General features: G+C 41.5%; 2 protein-coding genes across 3 annotated transcripts in view; one reads left to right on the top strand and one right to left on the bottom strand.

The window, feature by feature from the left end:
- Window positions 1-8105, bottom strand: part of asic1c (acid-sensing (proton-gated) ion channel 1c) — a 67571-nt gene extending 59466 nt beyond the window's left edge. The window contains exon 1 of one of the 2 annotated variants that reach the window (XM_088428651.1): window positions 6764-8105. In XM_088428651.1, the coding sequence (XP_088284777.1) occupies window positions 6764-7318 (555 nt within the window). In that variant the 5' untranslated portion in view covers window positions 7319-8105. The remainder of the gene's footprint in view (window positions 1-6763) is intronic. The other variant, XM_088428650.1, reaches the window with a different exon arrangement.
- Window positions 8106-12734: 4629 nt separating this feature from the next.
- On the top strand, window positions 12735-13698 carry h2bk1 (H2B.K variant histone 1). The gene is made up of 2 exons (XM_088428654.1): window positions 12735-12998; window positions 13347-13698. The coding sequence occupies exons 1-2, from the start codon at window positions 12885-12887 to the stop codon at window positions 13581-13583; spliced, it is 351 nt and encodes a 116-aa protein (XP_088284780.1). The 5' UTR covers window positions 12735-12884; the 3' UTR covers window positions 13584-13698.
- Window positions 13699-18652: the final 4954 nt, after the last annotated feature.

Below are 18652 nucleotides of genomic sequence, written 5' to 3'. Positions count from 1 at the left end.
CATTTTGTTTTCTGGCCTTCCCATGTCTCACATTAAAAGCCTGCAGTGTGTACAGAATGCAGCGGCGAGACTATTGACAAGGACGAGAAAGTTTGATCATATTACTCCGATTCTAGCTGACCTGCATTGGCTTCCAATACACGTGAGATGTGATTTTAAGGTGTTGTTAATTACTTATAAAATTTTGCACGGTTTAGCTCCTTCCTATCTCGTCGACTTAGTATCACCTTATGTTCCGTCCCGACAACTTCGATCGCAAAATGCCGGTTTGCTATCGACCCCACGGGCTAAAAAGAAGTCTGCGGGATCAAGGGCATTTTCCATTCGCGCGCCAGTACTATGGAATGCCCTACCTATGGAAGTTCGCGCAGCCACCTCGGTAGAAATCTTTAAATCCCGACTAAAAACACATCTATACTCAAAAGCATTTAGTTAAATTAGCCTGTCTGCAGCCTTCTTCTTTTTTCCTGCCCCCCTCTTCCGGCCGGGAGAGGGGGCTAGCTAGATGGTGAGGGTTGACTTGACCGCCTCCATTGGGTCCTGCGCTGGTCGACCATCACGGGTTAGGAGTCTAGCCGTCTGCGGTCCACCTGGCTGGAATGCGGGATGGTTCCTGCCCAATGGCTTTGCCTGCTGTCAAGACATCACTGCACTATATAGCACAATATGTTTTCTGTAATTTATATTGTTTCTGTGTTCGGTACATGCAGCATCCACTTCAACCTGTGGGCCTGGAAGGGGGCTCCTCCCACCTGTGGTCCCTTCTGGAGGTTTCTGATTTTCCCCAAATTGGGGTTTTTGAGTTTTTCCTTCCCCTTCTGGGAGCTTTGACAGGGGATGCTGTTGTGTACCTTACATTGAAAAGATGTCTCTGTATGACCTCTTTTCATTCTGTGAAGCCCTTTGAGACTTCGGTGATTTAGGGCTATATAAATAAAATTTGATTGATTGATTGATTGATTGATAATACGTTTGAAAAAGACGAAAATCAATATCGGTAAACGGCTCCGGTTCAAACCGGTTCGTCTTGTCGGCGTGTAATTGTAAAAAGGTCAGCGTGGGTTGAAAGAGGCGCTATGCGATAGACAGGATGAGAGATTTGTTTCATTTGATGTACTCTGCGTCAAATCGATGTGGAGAGTCATCTTCATTCAAAGCCTTAGCCGGGTCTGCAAAAGCAGCACCGAAAAAAGCCTTCCACCGCAGCGTACATGAAGTTCTTGAATACACAGGAAACTATGAAATTATTATTTATTTATTTTTTTTTAAAAGAGCATCAGCTCAGCATGCCTTTTCCACATGCATGGAATAGAATGGAATAAATTCCCGCTAAAACTAATGAGCTGTGCTGCGTGGCGGGTGGTCGTGTTGCATGAGAGATCTGTCGCAAGAGCAGATTGGCGGTTCGCAAGTCGGATCGGAACACCCTGAGCCGGTCGCCAGCCAAGCCTGGATTCCTGCAATCTAGGACCGGACTTGGCCATTTCAGGTGTAAAACTTAAAGCATACAACGTTTTGCAAAGACAATAATTTAGCAATAAATCCTTTCATGTTCCAATTCATTTGTTCTTAATTTGAGAAGAAAAACGCTCACGTCACGACATCGCAGAGCATGAAAGCAGGTTTGCTGTAGAATCCCCTTTTCAAATCTGACGTACTCCCCGAGGTGCCTTCAGGTACCCTCATCACAGAAGCGCCGGAGATGGAAAATAAGGCAAGATGTTAATACTGCGCAGGAAACTCACTGCGGTGAGACTTCACATTATGAGCATGGAATATTCATAAAAGAAATATGAATCAGGGGATCCGGACAATTGATGTGGCGCTCTCGTCATGCTGCAGTCAAAGTCCCAAAGGTCATCGACATTGAAATGTAAAAGAACCGGCTTGTTCTCAAGTTTTGGGCCAAACGATTTGGAAATTAATAAATATTCTGAACGTATCTGAATCTATTTACCAAGAGACATTTTAATTTGCGCCTTCTCATGGCTTGCTGGACTTGAATAGAAAAGGCAGTCAAGCAAGAAGAGGAAAAGTGCCCAACGACGCCCACAAAAACATTTGGAGTCTTTTTAAATCAAAAACAACATATTGTGTTGATGCATTGAAAGCATTAACTACATTAACCTTTCACTGTGATTTATTTGTGCTGCGTTCTAAGTTATAGTAAAGAACTTTTCTTAGTATTAAATCTGAAAATTCAGATTTATTCTGATTATTTATATATTTATATATATATATATATATATATATATATAATTGGCATGTTTTGTGTCACCAGAGAAACGACAAGCGTCTAACACAATTCTATTAACAGAAAAAAAAATGTCAAGAACATTTCAGTTGTATATGATACAACACATTGTGAATATTAACTTCCAAGTAATGACTAATAATAGATGTGGGACTAATGTTTGCTTTGTTGTGAAGTAAGATGTGGTTGATCACAAAAATAATATGCACCCTCTGGCCAAAAGTAATGACTAAAATTATGACAGGGATAATTGCTGAAATTATTACTTTGCGTGTGTACAGCAAAACAACAATAATTGTGAGTAAGTATTAAAAGCAATGATTGCACTGATCCCATGGATTCAAATCCAAAGTACCATCAAATTCGGACAATAAGCCACTATTTTTTTCTCATACTTTGAACCCTTGGGCTTTAGTATAGTGTGTCTAGCAGTTTCTATTACAAGCCACCAGGGGGCAATCTCCCGGTAAACAAAGGGAGAGAGTGGGCACGCTCCATGAGTAAATGTAACAATGTAACAATGTGTTACTGTTGGGTTGGTGCGGTATTCTAATAATCTATGGTGCTGCTCTTATTTCTAAAACTTGCCGGTATCATATACAATTGAATGTTTCCATCCATTCCTTTATTTTTAATAGTTATTAGTATTTTGGGGAGATTTTTTAATGGTTTTGGTTATTTTTTTCCCAATTCTGAATCAATTATATGCAATTTTCAGTGATTTGTGGGAGAATCCTCTGCTCATTAATGTAAAAAAGTTGTTTCAATGCATTGGATATATTAATCTATCTATATGTTTGTTTTGTTTTACCTTAATCATTTTTTTGGTCACCTTGTGATTGGGTCTTTAAATGATTTTAATATGACTTGTTTTTATCATGCATTCTCTTTACTTTTGTGTGACGGTTCCAAAAATCGAAATGTTGAATTGTTGTATTGCATTATATGATAACCATTCAACTCGCAACAAAGGAATTCACCTGAATTTGTTTGCTAATGGAAAAATTCTAAAGCTCAAGCAGCATAATTACACAGCTTGCCCAACTCTGGCACTTGAGACAAACTGCTTCGTTTGTCAACCTTCAGGCTTTTTTCAAAGCATATTTACAATGTCACCTCATTCATTTGCTCATAGAACAGCAGTTTGTCTGCAGGGAGGTAAACAAACTGACAGCATTGAAAAACTTGAAGGACAGTTTGGATGGCAGAACTAGAGATTGAATGCTTGTAGTTTGCGAGATGGTCCAATCGGTGAGGAGAAAGCGGCCACATTTGGACCGTAGCCAATGAGCGTTACCGCCGTGGCGGCCAGACAGCAACATCCATGGAAAGCATGAGTTTTGCCACTGAGTGCACTTGTGTTTCAACAGCATTTGATGCAACTAGGGCTGTAGTACTCTAGTCCGGACTTGATTTGTCGGCATTGACTCTGCAATTGGACTCTGCAATGTTGGCTTGATTACAGGTTTATTAAAGACAGGAGGCTTGGATTTTTGTGCCTCGGACCTTTAAGGCTTGATATAGGTCAGTCCTCAAAACAAAGAAATTGGTGTGAATGTATTCGTCAATTTTTCTTCAGCATTAAATGGTTCTGTTGGTCAACAATGTTTCAAATTTAAATAAGGATTGAGGTTTTTTTTAATGTTTTTCCTCATTTAAGGCACTGGTGCACTTTTTTCAGATTCAGACAAGCTGTAACCTATATAAATGCAGTAAAAAGCAAAGTTAATATTTTCTGAAAGTGGATTCAAAAGGCTTTTTTCATTTATTAAATGTTCAAAAGGATACGATTTTAGGTATGATTATACAATTTACGATTATACAATTTGTGATTTTACAATTTTAATATTTTAAGTGGTTGTGGGCAAAAAAAAATCATAACTGAAAATCATTTATATACTGTAGGTGGACCAGACTAAAGCCCTAGAAGCTAAATGCCAAGCTTGGAAACAACTTTACTGATGCACAATCACCAGTAGATGGCGTTAATGCCCCATTTTAGATGTGAGATTGAAGACCATATCTTGAAAATGTCCGAATGCTACAAAATGAAAAATAAATGAATATATCAGAAAAATTCAACACATCACCTAGTTCGGGGTGAAAAACATGTCAAATAAAACCTTGAAAAACTCCTAATGTCTAACCCTAACCAATTCAAGACGAAATGTTTCCTTTTGACGAAACGCTTTCTGCCATGTTACAATAGCACATTTGCAGGGTCTCACTTTTGACTGGGAAATAAAATAAAAGTGTGCTTCTTTTTTTTTTTTCTTGGTAATAAATGCACCCATTCAAAAAGTAATCTCACCTTGGAGGCAAATGAAAAAGTACCGCGTATGCCAGCACAAAAATGTTTGATAGGCTTTCATTTTTTACGATTCGCCGCGTAAAAAAATATTGACGAGGATCAACAATATTTTGCTGGCGTGAGAGGCGCGTGTCAGCAAATCGCAACGCCTGGAAAAAAAAAAGCGCATCGCTTGGAAGGCTTGGCATGGTCTCGCGGACTTAATGGAATTCTTCCTTCATTTCTTCAAGGTCAAAGCTCATCACTCCCAGTCGTTTGCATTGTAAATCTTTTCCTCTTGGCTCTGTGGGGATAGTTGAATAATTGGAATTCTTCTTTCGCTAACTCTCCATCCTATTGGTCTACTTCCAAGAATGATAATGATGCGGTTGGAAGAGCGCTCTGCAAATGAATTGGGGAGCGGTTGGCGTCCCGGCTCCGCCTCCCGGCCAAAGTCGGCTCACCCACTGGCCTCATGAGGACCGGCGCCACACAAAACGCATGAAAGGAGAGAAAACAACATGTCTGACGTGTAAATAAAGATACGGCCTATGCGGTGTTGTCATCCACGGCGGAAGCTTGTCAATGAATGAGATTGAAGGGTGGGGAAATCGCTCGGCAAAACGTTTCATTTTGCCCCTCGCCCAATTTGAATTCCGGCTGGGTCCGATTGAAATGCGCGACTGCGAGGTGTCATCATGATGGATGATCACCATGAACGCGGCTTCAATTCGCAACTAGATGACGGCTACACTTCAGCAGAGTGCCAAAGTAAAATCGCAGCACTCAAAATCATTTGAATGGCCGTTTTTCTTCAAAATAAATAAAAATGTACAGCTTTGCCATCCAGAAACTCTGAGCAAATATATTTTTTCTCCAGTAGATTTCAATAGTTTAATAAAGAAAAATTACTCAAGAAGCATGGAGAAGAAAAATCAACTTTTTTTTTTTTTTTTTTATCAAATAATGACCTCTTGAATGTCATTGAATTCCGTGCTCCAATAGTGTTTTCTACCACTAAGATCATGGAAAAATGGGCTTTAAATTTCAATGAAAAGATTTATCAGATGTTACTTTGAGTAATCATTTTTCATGAACTAAAATCATGCAAGCTGAATTTAGTCAAGAACTTCCCTCATAGAGCTTTCCCCTACAATTTGCAAGTGAAAACAAGTGCACAAGGTGTTTTCAAAGCAACAGCAACCCAAATCTTTCTCAGCAAACTTGTTTTTTTTTCTGCCCCGTAACAAACCACCGCAAGATAAACTTTCACTTCCAAGTAACTACTATTTGCCTTGAGAAATTCTTAAATGTATCAAGCCAAGGGGAATCATCCAAGTAATACCTCTAATGAATTCTAACTCTAGTGGACACATACTTGGTTTGGACCTTCATGACTTGAACTTGACTCGGATTAGATCAAATGTGGACTTGACTACAGCCACAGGCAATGATTGTTTTGTGTGTTGTTTTTGTCATTTTACACTGATTTGAGAATTTGTCAGCACCATGCCAGTTTCCTCTTGGATATATCTCCAATAAAAGACAAAGTCAATTTGATGCACTTGCACCATTTTCTTTTTCAAACCGTTTTTTGAATACACCCTTAATTCCAGGTTGCCCCACTGATGCAAGTAATAAGTAATCAAAAAGTATTCAGCATAACTTTTTGTTGTTCAGCGACCACCTGTTTTGTTTGAACAAAGAAGATTCCATATAATGTACATGAGAATACTCGGTGAAGCTAGAATGAGACGACATTGACCGATAAGCGAGTTCAGAAACACAGACGTATATCATTTTGTATTTGACTCCCTCCACTAGTCGTTAGAACTTTTCTTCTCATGTCCCTGTACACTCTTACAGACCCTCAAACTGCTCCGTTAAGTGTTTTTGAAGCGTCAAATAAGAACCCAAAAGGGCCGTTTTTTTTCCAGACTATTTGACTGATTTCGCCTGAATTCTACAACAACAGGAAAAGGGGAAAGTTTTCATTTCAACTGTGAGAACTTCATTGACCCGAAAGCAACAGCACAGGGGTGGCCAAGTCCGGTCCTCCAGATCCACGATCCAGTTTCTAGATTTGTTTTTCCTCTCGGCAGAGACACCTTATTCAAATGATCAGGTCATCAGCAACAACCCGGATTGAAAACACGGAAAACAGGCCTGAGCTGGAAGCCACAGAAAAGACACCGAGCGATGGCCGAAGCGCGACTCACCGTGGTGAAGTTTAGCGAGTGACAATCCTCGCCGCGAAAGGTGCACTGCAGCAACATATCGCCGATGTCATGCCCCGTGCGGTTATAGAAATCGGTCATGTTGAAGAGTTTGGGCTTAAAGTTGTTGAAGTTGGCCTTCTCCTTCAGGGCGGCCAGGACCTCCGGCTCGGCCAAATGCGGGTTGGCTATTTGGTAGTTGTTATTGAGGAGGGCCAGAAGCTCGCCCACGTGGTAGAGGTCGTTGCGGGTGATTTTGGAGAAGCGGAACTCGTTGAGGTTGCAGAAGGTGATGGCGGGAAAGGTGAGGTTGGTGGCCGCCACCTCGTCCAACTTGGTGACGTGAGGGTACTCCAGATAGTAGGAGACGCGGTCCACGCACACCAACAGAAGCAGGCAGAGCGAGCCCAGGAAGGACAAGGTCCACAGCAGGCGACGGAAGGTCATGTGTCCGTAGGAGAAGATGTGACTCATGCCGTGAAGCGTTGAGATGTTGGCGAAGGCTTGCAGGTTGGACGGCCTGCCGCTTTCCACGCTTTCCTCTGAGCTTCCTTTCATGACTGCGGGGTGATGCTCCAGTAACTTGGGGCCCGAAGACTTTGCTTAGCAACAGCGGCGCCGCCGCGGTCAACCGCAACACCAAAGATCTCCGGAAAGAGCTACATGAGTACGGCTATGGACTCTTGCTTTTCATGGCGGTTTTGCCGATCGGCTCGGATGCGAAAGCGCACGTGCGACTCCCCGTTCGCTCGCCCTTTGTCACGCCAGAGGACCCATGGATGCTCGCTTGGAGACAAAAGCCGTGCCTCCTGCCTCTTTTTGTGAGCTGAATAGAGCAGAAGGATACAAAAGAGCAGGACGCGAAGAACGTAAAGAATCAGGCGCCAGATGAGGCGGAGTGGGTGGGGGGACTGCAATGAAAAGGGCTTGCGCTTGGCGAGAGGCGCTAAGCCTCAGCAGTCAACGGGACCCTTCCTCCCGCGAGCGAGCGGGGATTCCTCCACATTGCTGTGATGATGGGAATGCAATTTGGTGAAGAATGGTGAAGAAGCAGAGAAAGGGGCTCAGGACCTCCTCTTGTCACTCAGGTTCTGTCTTCTTGTTTCGCTCACGAGAATAAAAGTGGAGACGTTGACGAGGAGGGGGTCCCAAACCTCCAAACAGCCCAGCTTCCACGCGGGTTCCACTTCCGACACACACAAATCCTTTAGCTACCGGCAAGACCGCCACATGATGGTTCCCGAGCATCCGTGGCCAGCCGGTGTAGTCGCTAAAGCCCTTCTGAAGACCTCCGGCTCTACTCCTGCGAACATACAGATTTATATTGGCTTCCTCGCCGCCGCCGCCACCGACAGCGCCCCCAGCCCCCTTTTATCGCTCTCTCTCTTTCTCTCTCGCAGAGACGGTACGTCTCTCTCCCTCCGCCTCCTTTTTAGTAGTCAGGATCCATCCCACTGCCGAAGGGCTGCTTCGCTTGCGTGTCTGTGCTCACAAGCCAAGTCGCTCAATGTGGAAACCACCTTGGCTCTGGCTAATGCTTCTCCATGGCCACGCCAGCAACATGTTTGTGAATACATGCCACAGGTTGGTTACTTTGCATGCATATTGCTGCAACGCTGCTAGGGTTTTTTTTTTTTTTTGATTTACTGACCTCACCGTATTGGAGCCGTGTTTCTATGTAGACGGGTGGGATATCAAACTCAATTCTTGCCACTAATAACAAAACCATGAAAGAATCGTCACTAGTAATTTGTTGAGACGCTTGAAAACAGCAACAGGGCTGTGTTTAAAGGGGCAATACAAATCAACTTTTAACTGCTAATTATTTTTTACAGCGTTTATATGGGTTACAGCTTAGTCTAAAACGGAAAAAATAACCTAGTGCATCAAAGTGCCAGGGGAAAAAAAAAAAAAAGACAATTCTTATTTTATTGCAATGACAAAGCCTTTAACCGGTTGGTAACAGCAAAACACTTGCAGTCTTTCGATATTAATTATTTGAAATTATTTGAACTTCATTAGAAATGTTGCTACATGTTCTAGCAAGCATTGTGGGAGCTTTGCGTTTACGGGCACGTCGAATGACGTGATGGTCCAGATCTAGCCCCCGAGCCTCTAGTTTGTCACCACTAATTTAGAATCTTTCACTGAACTCAGAAGCATGGCTTATGTAACGCGGGAGCTAGCAGATACCTAAGAAAAGGAAAAAGGGGAAAAAACAGGCATGACTTGGTTTATTAAATAAAAGTCATCAACTCAATTCTTGGCAATGCTGTGACAATGAATTGCAAATGAAGTCGATCCAAATTTTGGCAACAATAATGTATCCTTTTGAGATTACAGCGATTATCTGAGAGTCCATAGGGTTTTTATTGTTCCGAATCGGCGAGCCAAAATCATCGGACAATAGCACATGGAAAAAAACGAGCGTTCCAGTAATACAAGTGTCTGTCATCTACTCGTAGGTATCCGGTAGAGGTCCACGCTTGACCAAAAGCATAAGCGGGCAATTTTCATCCGGGTCAAAACTTCATGAGGACACCAAGTGAAACCTTTTCATTGCTTCCGTTGAAATCGGTGGTGACGCGGAATCCGCATAACAATAGGTGAACTGTCAAAGATATGAGCGCGGCCCTCGGGGATTCAATCGATTTTCGGCCCTGGTAACCGCACGCTCCCACCATAGCAACCGTGACCAAGGCGCCTTTTGCGTGTCACTATGCAAATGCTTTTTAGATACAATAAAAACAAATGCAAAGTCTCCAAGGCTGTGCATTTTGGTTTTGAAGTAGTCAACTAACAAGGCAGAGGGATCGTGCCACCAGCTGTCATCTCCATGCCGTTAAGTCAGGGGTGCCCAAACTATGGCCCGGGGGCCAGTTATGGCCCTCTGTCCATTTTTAAGTGGTCCACGGTATAGCCTAAAATAAAATTAACCCCTATTAATAAGTTTAATTTTTTGTAGAACGTAACTAAACACTTGTACAGCTAAACTAGTAAAAACATTTTTCTTCATAACACTGTAGTGACCAAATATGAATTTTTTACAGGTGAAAATAGTTTCCTCCACTTTCAGCTTTGTCAAAAGACAAAATGTGAAAATATCACACGAATAATTCTGATATAAATGCTTAAAAATGGTGAGCTTACAACTGATTTCTCCTATTTTAATTTGAATGGAAAGATGGGATTCGGGTACTGTCATTTTCTGATAGGATACCAGGTCTCTGACAACCTACAAATGTTGTGAAATTCCAGGATTTTTTTCCCTATCGAAATATATTTAGGTAGTTAAAAAAAAAAAAAAAAAAACTACGGTTGATTGAATTTGGTGTGCCAGATGATTTGACTTGTAGAAAGATATTTAGGGAACAACACTATATAGTGCAACTGAAAAAAAAATATGCAAATGATTGAATTTGGTGTGATTGACAAAGTAGGGAAAAAAATAAAAATAATTCAAAGTATCTGTTGCATGCTTGCATTTGTATCGTTTTGAATTATGGCCCTCGGAGTTTGGACACCTCTGTATTTAGCGACATCAACCATGCGCAATAACGTACATTGCCCAGCTTGCAGATAGGCCACTTTGGTGGCCATTCCAAAAGTTTCATTTGAATTCTGTACAAGGCAGCATGCCTGTTGTTGTAGATTGCAGCATCAATGTGGTGGACTTTTCAGCGGTAATTGCTTTTCAAGGGGATGGAGGCAGAAATGCACAGTTTAATGCAGTGAATAACAAGTAGGAGGGAGGCTCATCATTCCAGCTCAGCCAACAGGGCTTTTCACAATCAACAGAGGAAAAGACAATTGTGTTCAGTAAAAACACCGATAACATCTACAAATACACTAAAAAAAGAAAAACCTAACCTTTTAATGAGAATCTGATAATAACCTTAGAACCGCCAATGAAACACAACAAAGGAACAACAATGGAAAATGAACTGTGCATTGCATACACAAGCAAATGTATGGATTGCAATCTTGAATATTTCAGTTAAAAAAAAAACATCCGCTTATTCCCATTGAATACCATACAGAATATTTGATAGAGGTGAAAAATCATGTACCGTGTTAAGTTGAAATCAATTAATAAGTGCTACAAGTGTTAAACTTAGTTTCTTTTAATGCTTCTTAGTAAGTGGCAGTGTTCCATCACTAGTGGGATTTTTTTTAGAACAGACTTGTGCAATACTGAGTGAGTTCGTCAGGCAAACTAGTAACTTTCGAGTACCGCTCGATTTTAGGACATTTTTGATTTTAGGACAATGCGCATCAATAAACAGCAGCGTCTTTCATCTTGCTCCTTCCCTTTTCCTTCTACAAGCATAAGTGCTCACCCCCCAGCCCATAAGGAGAAAAATAGTTAACTGAAGATGATTAACTTCAGAGGCAGCTGGATTACTCAGATCTGCTGGCCGCTGAACATTTTTTACCTTGCTTAGATGTCACCTCAAAAAAGACAAGCCACAATCAGTGATAGCCAGTAATTCTGCTTTTTGAAATCTTGATTTATCTCAAATTGGGCTGCAGTGGCCGCAGGAGACAAAATGTCAACGTTGCCGAAGAACAACTGAAGCATCTATTAACCGCTTTAATTAACTTTTTATGTCAGTAAATTACACAGCATCTTAGTTAACTGTGTGGAATGTATGCATGTTTACATCCTTCACCATGAATCGATATTTTCCCAGTCTTTGCTTGAAAGCATTTTTTTTTAATGATCACAAGCTCCTATTTGGAGAGTTTCATGCAGCACTCACCTCTCTTCTTCAACGCTGGCTCAGAAGGACATGCAAGGAGTTTCTTCTGTCAAGTAGTTGACCGAGGTCCCTTCTTTTCTTTAGCACAGTATGGAACACAATTGTGTTCTCGTCCATATTTCCTCCAGCCACCTGCAGGGAGAGGATTGAAGCCGTAAATGGAAGCAGTTGACTCCTAATAATTGGGAGAAATTTGTTATGTGAATGCGGTTACTTTGAAAATAAAGAGGACACTATAGTTATATACTGAAACATTGTTTAAATCACAAATATGCTACGTTAAGACTCTTAATGCACACATGCAAATGAATATGTTCTTAATGGCCAGCAGTATGTTTTAAATATACTAGGTCTAGTTATCACTAAATGATATTCCATGGGGGTGGCACTTCTAAATGTAGCACCTGCAGCACCTCCTGCTGTCCTTAATGAAAAACGCCCCTAAATCTTACACACTGTCCCTTTAAGTCTCTCGACTTAAGGAAACAAAATGCAATCAAATTCACCACCTCTTGAGAGCAGAAAACGCCACAATTATTTTGCCATCGCACGTTGCCAAAAAAAAAAACACAACCGTCGAGAAAAAGTGGCCAGTTGGCTGCACATACGCCACCTTGCAGCCCACTTTGCGACTCAAAAACTATGCAACTACACAGGCCTTCAGCGTCATTGTCGCCACATCACTGATGGAGAAAATGTCTCTGACTTGAACAAATTCCTACTGTATGCCTTAGCCATTTATTGTTTATTATTGCCACAGAGAATAGAGTAGTACAAACTTGCACAGCAAAAATAGAAGTGGTAACTGTTCAACCACCCGGGGAATACACTCTCTCTGCCCAAATCTTCCATCAACTGGGGAATCTGTAGCGCTTTACTCATTTGTCACACCCGACTGCCCCGTATTTTTTTCTTTCCACTAAATGATTAAAGACTTACCAAATTAATCGAATTAAGCAGCACCCACAGATAGCGATGGGCTACAAAATGGCTCCGTGAAACTCCTCTAACAGGTTTCATTCACCCAGGCAGTCAATGCCGCTGAAGCGGAAAATCTTGAGTTGGCCAGACGCGCTGCGTCGCTACAAACTGTACAAGCTCGCCACGCTGTGGACAAAACTATTCACTGCAAGTAAGTTCTGATTTCCAGAAACGACAATAGAACGCACCTTTCTTTTTGCTTTGGTCCGATACATGAGAGGTGAGCGTGCACCAAAATGGGACGCCTTCCGGTACAAACAGGTGCGCTTCATTCGTTGCTAATTGCACCACGACCCTTAAATGCAGGTGCGGCGGTAGAAATATCGGAATAATCCTTCCTAACAGCGTGTTCAAATTGTTCGGAAACAAAACAAACAAAAATGGCAAACGATATTTCAAAGAAGAAAGGCAAGAGTTCGTCAGAGAAACGGGCCAAGAAAAAGGTCAAGCGTAAAGAGACGTACGCCATGTACATCTATAAAGTTCTGAAACAGGTGGGCGACTACTTTTACTTCTTTTTTTATTCAGACTGACCACGTTTGTGTCCACCTGACTTCCGTTTTCCGTTTAGCTTTGTTTACTTCTCAGGTGTGGACACTGTTGTCTGTTTTGTAATGCGTGGAACTCAATTTGTAAACAAATCTGAGCTGTAACCACTAGACGAGAATCACTGACTACTCTTAATTTCCAATGAGGCAAAAAAAAAAATGCATTTTTAATCACTGAAAAATAATGCACATTTTAAGCGAATGACATTTTTTTGAGACTTTAAAACCTAATGCATACTGTCCATGAAATATTTTATGAAACTAGGCGCGAGTAAGATGGGTTTCCCCGCTTAGGTTCATCCGGACACGGGTATCTCCAGCCGGGCTATGAGCATCATGAATTCGTTCGTCAACGACCTGTTCGAGAGGATCGCCACCGAAGCGTCGCGTCTGGCCCAGTACAACAAGCGAGCCACCATCACCAGCCGCGAGGTGCAGACCGCAGTCAGGCTGCTGTTACCCGGCGAGCTGGCCAAGCACGCCGTGTCCGAGGGTACCAAGGCCGTCACAAAGTACACCAGCTCCAAGTGAAAAATAATAGTTAAAAAAAAAAAAGTGTGCCTTCGTCATTGTCTCATCAGTTGACTCCCTCGCACTGCTACGCCGTTGTCCGCCAGTAGATGGCAGCGTTGCGCAGAAAAACTGCATTGTAGCGTTTCCAAACCCGTTAAAGTGCTGGACGCATTCAAATGGCTCTCCATTTATTTAAAAAAAAAAAAAAAAAAAGCCTCGCTTAGAGGTGATGAAATCCTCTCCTAAAATTATTTTCTTAGATGATGGTTCAACAGGTGGCTTGTTGAACACGTACCTGGAAGTGATCATGCACATGTGTGTTTTTTTTAATTATTTTTTGTCATTCACACACTTGCACACATTCTTTGAGAAATCCCCCATCCACAAGAGAGAGAAAAAAAATCTTTCAAATGTCAATTGCCATCCACTAAGTAGCAATGTAATTAGTTTTTTTTTTTTTTTTTCTTAACAGAAGCCTTCGAATGTTGTTGTACGGCAGGTTTACAGCGAAATTGTGAGCTCTGCTTTGAGTGGTGCATATTTTTGCTACACACAATAACTTCACTTAATCTCTCCCACAGTTAAAATCTGAAAACTATTTTTTAAATTGACAATTTTAGCCAAACTCTCTCCCTGATATATCACAAGTTAAGAAATTCAAACGACTCCAAACATCCTCTTCTGCAGAACATACTAAAACCAATTTTCACTACTGAATTACCACATTTGAAAGGAAGATATAGAGCGAAGGCATAACGATGTAGCTCAAGTCCCCTATCGTGCCAGAGGCGTAATCTTAGACATTGTTTAAAAAGAAAAAAATAGTCTTAAAATGGGAAAACATTTAAAAAAAACAAGGTTTCGGAACGCTTGTATTTAGTTGAGAGTCACGTGTAATATCCGATGCCTGCAGCAACTTTCCTGGCGAAAGTTGCTAACATGGCGCCCCCGCGTAGCGCTAGTCAATAGGCTAGCCGTCTCGCTATGAAACGCATTATGGATGGCCGCATTAGTGAGCGATGCCGGCTCGCCTTGTTTTTGTGTTGCCGGCACATCATTAGAAAATGTTCCACTTGGCGGGGAAGCACGTATTAACCGCTAGCACAATGAAATGAGCTTGTGATCGATGGCTAAAGTTATCCAAGACTATTATGCTGAAATATGAACCTCCCTATTGTCACCATGAAGCACGGCGCCATTTGCATGTTGATCAGTGCGGCGAGAGACAATTGCAATGTGTGTGTTTGCGCGTGTGTGAGTGTGTGCGCGTCAACGTGCGGAGCGGGGCCCGACGCTCGCTCAATATCGAAATGTAATCACACCGGCGCAGAGTACTTGAGAGCCGCGCTTTCATTTAATGCTCTATAAATTCATTTGGCTTCTCCGGCAACACGTCAGGCATCCCGAACAGACGTCGGATCGTTTCGCAGTCAGGTTCACGGCTTTTATGGACTTATGCCTCCGTAGGAAGCGTTATTGATCAGCTATCCAAAGACCAATTCATGACATTAAATGAATTATTAACCCTTGTGTGATTATGTCACAAATTAGGGAAATTCCTTAGATTTTATTTTGTGGTATCGTTTATTTTGATTATTTTTGTGGAAAAATATGGATTAAGTTATGTCTTATGTCTTCTATGATCCAAAAAAAGGACACTTTAGGTTGATTATTTCAATACAAATGAAGTTTGAAAGGGTGTAAACTTGAATAAATCATACAAAGATGGCATGTTTTAAGTCTTTTCTTTTTTGTTACCTAAAAATGCTTTGCACTGGTTAAGGCATAGGTGTCAAACTCAAGGCCCGGGGGCCAGATCCGGCCCGCCGCATCAATTTATGTGGCCCGCGACATCCTGAGCAAACTTCAAATTTCTGGTTGAAATACTAAATTTGCAAGTTGTCCTCAACATTTAAAAATTTGGGGGTAAAAATAACCAGCATTTTTTTGTTCCCAATATTTATTTTGAACAGTTTTTACCGGGCTCTTATTTCAAAACTAGTTAGACGTGTGACAAACGCACCTAAAATTGATTTGATTTCACAATCATACCGGCCCTCCGACAAAAATTATAACTACAATCCGGCCCCCGATAAATATGAGTTAGAAGGTTGAGAACCGCCGCATTAAAATGTTCTTTTTCCAACACCTATAATCACATCATGAAACCCGACAGGCTGTGAAAAGCGACACGATCTTTAACAATTCCGCCTTAAACTAACAGCAAATCAAACCGCAAATCCATTATCATTTGATACTACACTAATTACATTTCATCAGGCTCGCTCCCGAGTGTAGCAGGAGGGCCGCAGTTAAATCTCCTTCCGTATGTGTGCCACCGTACTCCAAACGGCATTAAGAGGCACATAATCAGAGGGAACTAATTGCCAATGATTGCATAAATGAAGTGGCTGCCTTTCATCAGGACTGATGTTGGGCCGCCCGGGGACAACAAGACGCTTGACCACAAAGCAGAAAACCCATGAAGCTATATCGCTCCTGGCGGCTAATGTAAAGAAACCGTGGATAGGGGGGCGGGTTATTGATGTTTTTTTTTTTGGTCGTCATCACAGTTGCTGCTACTCTACACACACACAAAAAAACCCAGCAAGGCCAACCATTTGAGAAATGAATCTATTGAAGCCGCCGTCTTTTTTTCCCCCCATTAGTAAGTGTTTAGTTCAGCGTTTTAAATAATTGTGTTACAAGGAATGATATTTAAAATACATTTGGGAGCCAATGAGGCGGGAAAGTGCCTACATGTTTTGCTGATGACACCCGGGCCATTTGGAAGACATCAAAGTAGAGAGGAGGTAGCCCCGATGCATATTATAAACTCATTATGTGTATCATTTAAAAGGATGTACTCCAGCCACACAAAACAATATTCCTAGTCTCGGCTCGGCTAATGTGAGTTCTCCAACTTGAAACTCACGCTCGCCGTCGGTGTAATGTGGCGGCCATTACCCAACTGTAACATAAAATAAATGACCTCGATTTGTCGTTAAGGTACAGATGGGACACAGTTAGCTTGGCGACGGCGTGCGGCGGCGCGGCGACAGTCAAAGTCGAACTTCCCGACAAAATTTCCCATTTGGATCAAATATACGCTATAAGACTGTCACCGTCGTTAACTGGGCTAAGTTCATAACATTTGAGTATTGTTGAGACTTAAATGTGTCACAAGAAATACTAAAGTTGATTTGTAGAGCACTTTTAAGCCTCCATTGCGGAATACACACACTGTTGGACACGAAGGAAAATTTGATCATACATCAAGAAAGACAGTTAAAGCAATAATGACATAAAAACATTCCCGCCACAAAACATAAACTACACGGAGGCTATCGCTAACTGACAGTGAGATTCATGCAAATATTTAGCCTCATTTTGACTTTACTAGCATTAGCGTGACCCAAGTACAAATTCAGGATATGTCACCACCGCTGTTGTAAACTGAAATGTCATATAAAACATTTGAAACATAACACTCACATTACACTATCCTTTTTAAGAAAAATTGACAAGTAAATGGCGGCGCCCTTGCTAGCAGCTAGCATAGCGGTATACCATTTCACACAAGTGTTTCTTCTCAAAAAGATGGGTGAAAATGAAAGACACAGTATAAGACAAAGAAGTCCTTTGTCATAAAAAAGTTGGTTAATATTTCCAGTCTTCTGGTCCATCTACTTCAAACAAACAAAAAACTGCTGACTGAGAAACATTTGCTTAACAGAACCAACAATTTTTTAGGGTCCTGGAACTTGATGATGAACATCTTTAGAATTTTTCTCAGTGAATAAATGAATGAAGAAATAAGTGATCATTTCAATAATTTTTCAGCTGTATTTGAAGGAGGAAATAATAAAAGAATCAATGAATAATATTAATATAACGAAAATATTATATTTTTCAGACTGTACGATAAACCGGATTAACAACCGCACAGCAAACATGTAACATAAAAATAATTTTGTCAGACTTTGTACTATAAGCCGCAGGTTGTAACATCAGATATTTACGAAGAAATATGGCACATAGAAATGTTCAATTATTTTTTTTTATATTCAAAACTTTTTGCCAAACTGCCTGGTTATAGCAACATCATGCCTTCAACACATGAGAGCCGCACCAACATGCTTTCAACATAACACAGACGCACAGAATTGTTAGAATACCGCCCAAACAAAACCGTAATATGCCTGATTGTGTTTACTAGTGGAGCGTGCTCCCTAATCTCAAAATCTATACTTTCTTCTGCCTCCCTTTGTTTGGATATTCCCCCATGATGGATAGTAGAAAAAAAAACTGCAGTCAAGACTGTAAGACACAGGGTTCAAATGATGAGAAAAAAAGTAGCTGCCCATGGTCCAAAATTTACAGTAATAATAATGAGGTCAATGATAAATTTGTGTAATTTTGGTGCCATTCTTGGAGTCCGTCGATTTGATCCACTAGCAAGGATATGGCCGCATCGCAGAGAAAATGCTGGTCCATCATTCAAAAAGAGATATTATCTGGGTGCCTGGTGAGTAGGCTGCAAAAGGCTTAATTATGCGCCGTCCCTCCTCCATCAGAACACTTCACGTGGGGTAGACGCGCAGCGGTGGCTCGTCATTCAGCTTAATGCGCCCACGCGGGGAGTCGCGTGGATACTGAAAAGCCATTAAGGCCTGTGAAAGAGCAGGCAAAAGATCTGAATGATTTTTTTACAACGAGCGCAAAAACAAGCACGCTTTGAAGGAGCTGTTGTTTTTGTCTAAAAGCGGAATTCATACATACCAAAAACCAAGACAAATTTAAGCATTTGGTGTTTAAGTAAAGGTGTGGCCGTCAGATAAAGATTCCCCAAAGTCGAAATGTTGTGATGAAATGTTGCATGGAATCAAATGTTTCTCTGCAGCAAAATAAAAGCTTTCCTGCAACATGTAGTTCTTGGGTTGAAGCCTTTTGAAAACTACAAGTCCCACAATGCATAGCAAGAACTTCACATTATTGCAGTCAGGCTAAGCCACACAATGAAGTCATTGAAAAGCTTGCAAATGTCATTAGTTGTTCACTGGTGTCCCTTGGTGGTTTTGGGGTCG

Source organism: Hippichthys cyanospilos, chromosome 12 (genome assembly GCF_059441005.1).
Source record: "Hippichthys cyanospilos isolate Australia breed blue-spotted pipefish chromosome 12, RoL_Hcya_1.0, whole genome shotgun sequence".
In the NCBI taxonomy this organism is placed as follows: domain Eukaryota; kingdom Metazoa; phylum Chordata; class Actinopteri; order Syngnathiformes; family Syngnathidae; genus Hippichthys; species Hippichthys cyanospilos.
This window is presented reverse-complemented; position numbering and strand designations above follow the sequence as displayed.

Bases quoted from the DNA above. Each gene is read 5' to 3' on its own strand.
- h2bk1 (XM_088428654.1), top strand. From the start codon at position 12,885: ATGGCAAACGATATTTCAAAGAAGAAAGGCAAGAGTTCGTCAGAGAAA. The intron at 12,999-13,346 runs GTGGGCGACTAC...TTCCCCGCTTAG, and splicing joins TCTATAAAGTTCTGAAACAG to GTTCATCCGGACACGGGTAT.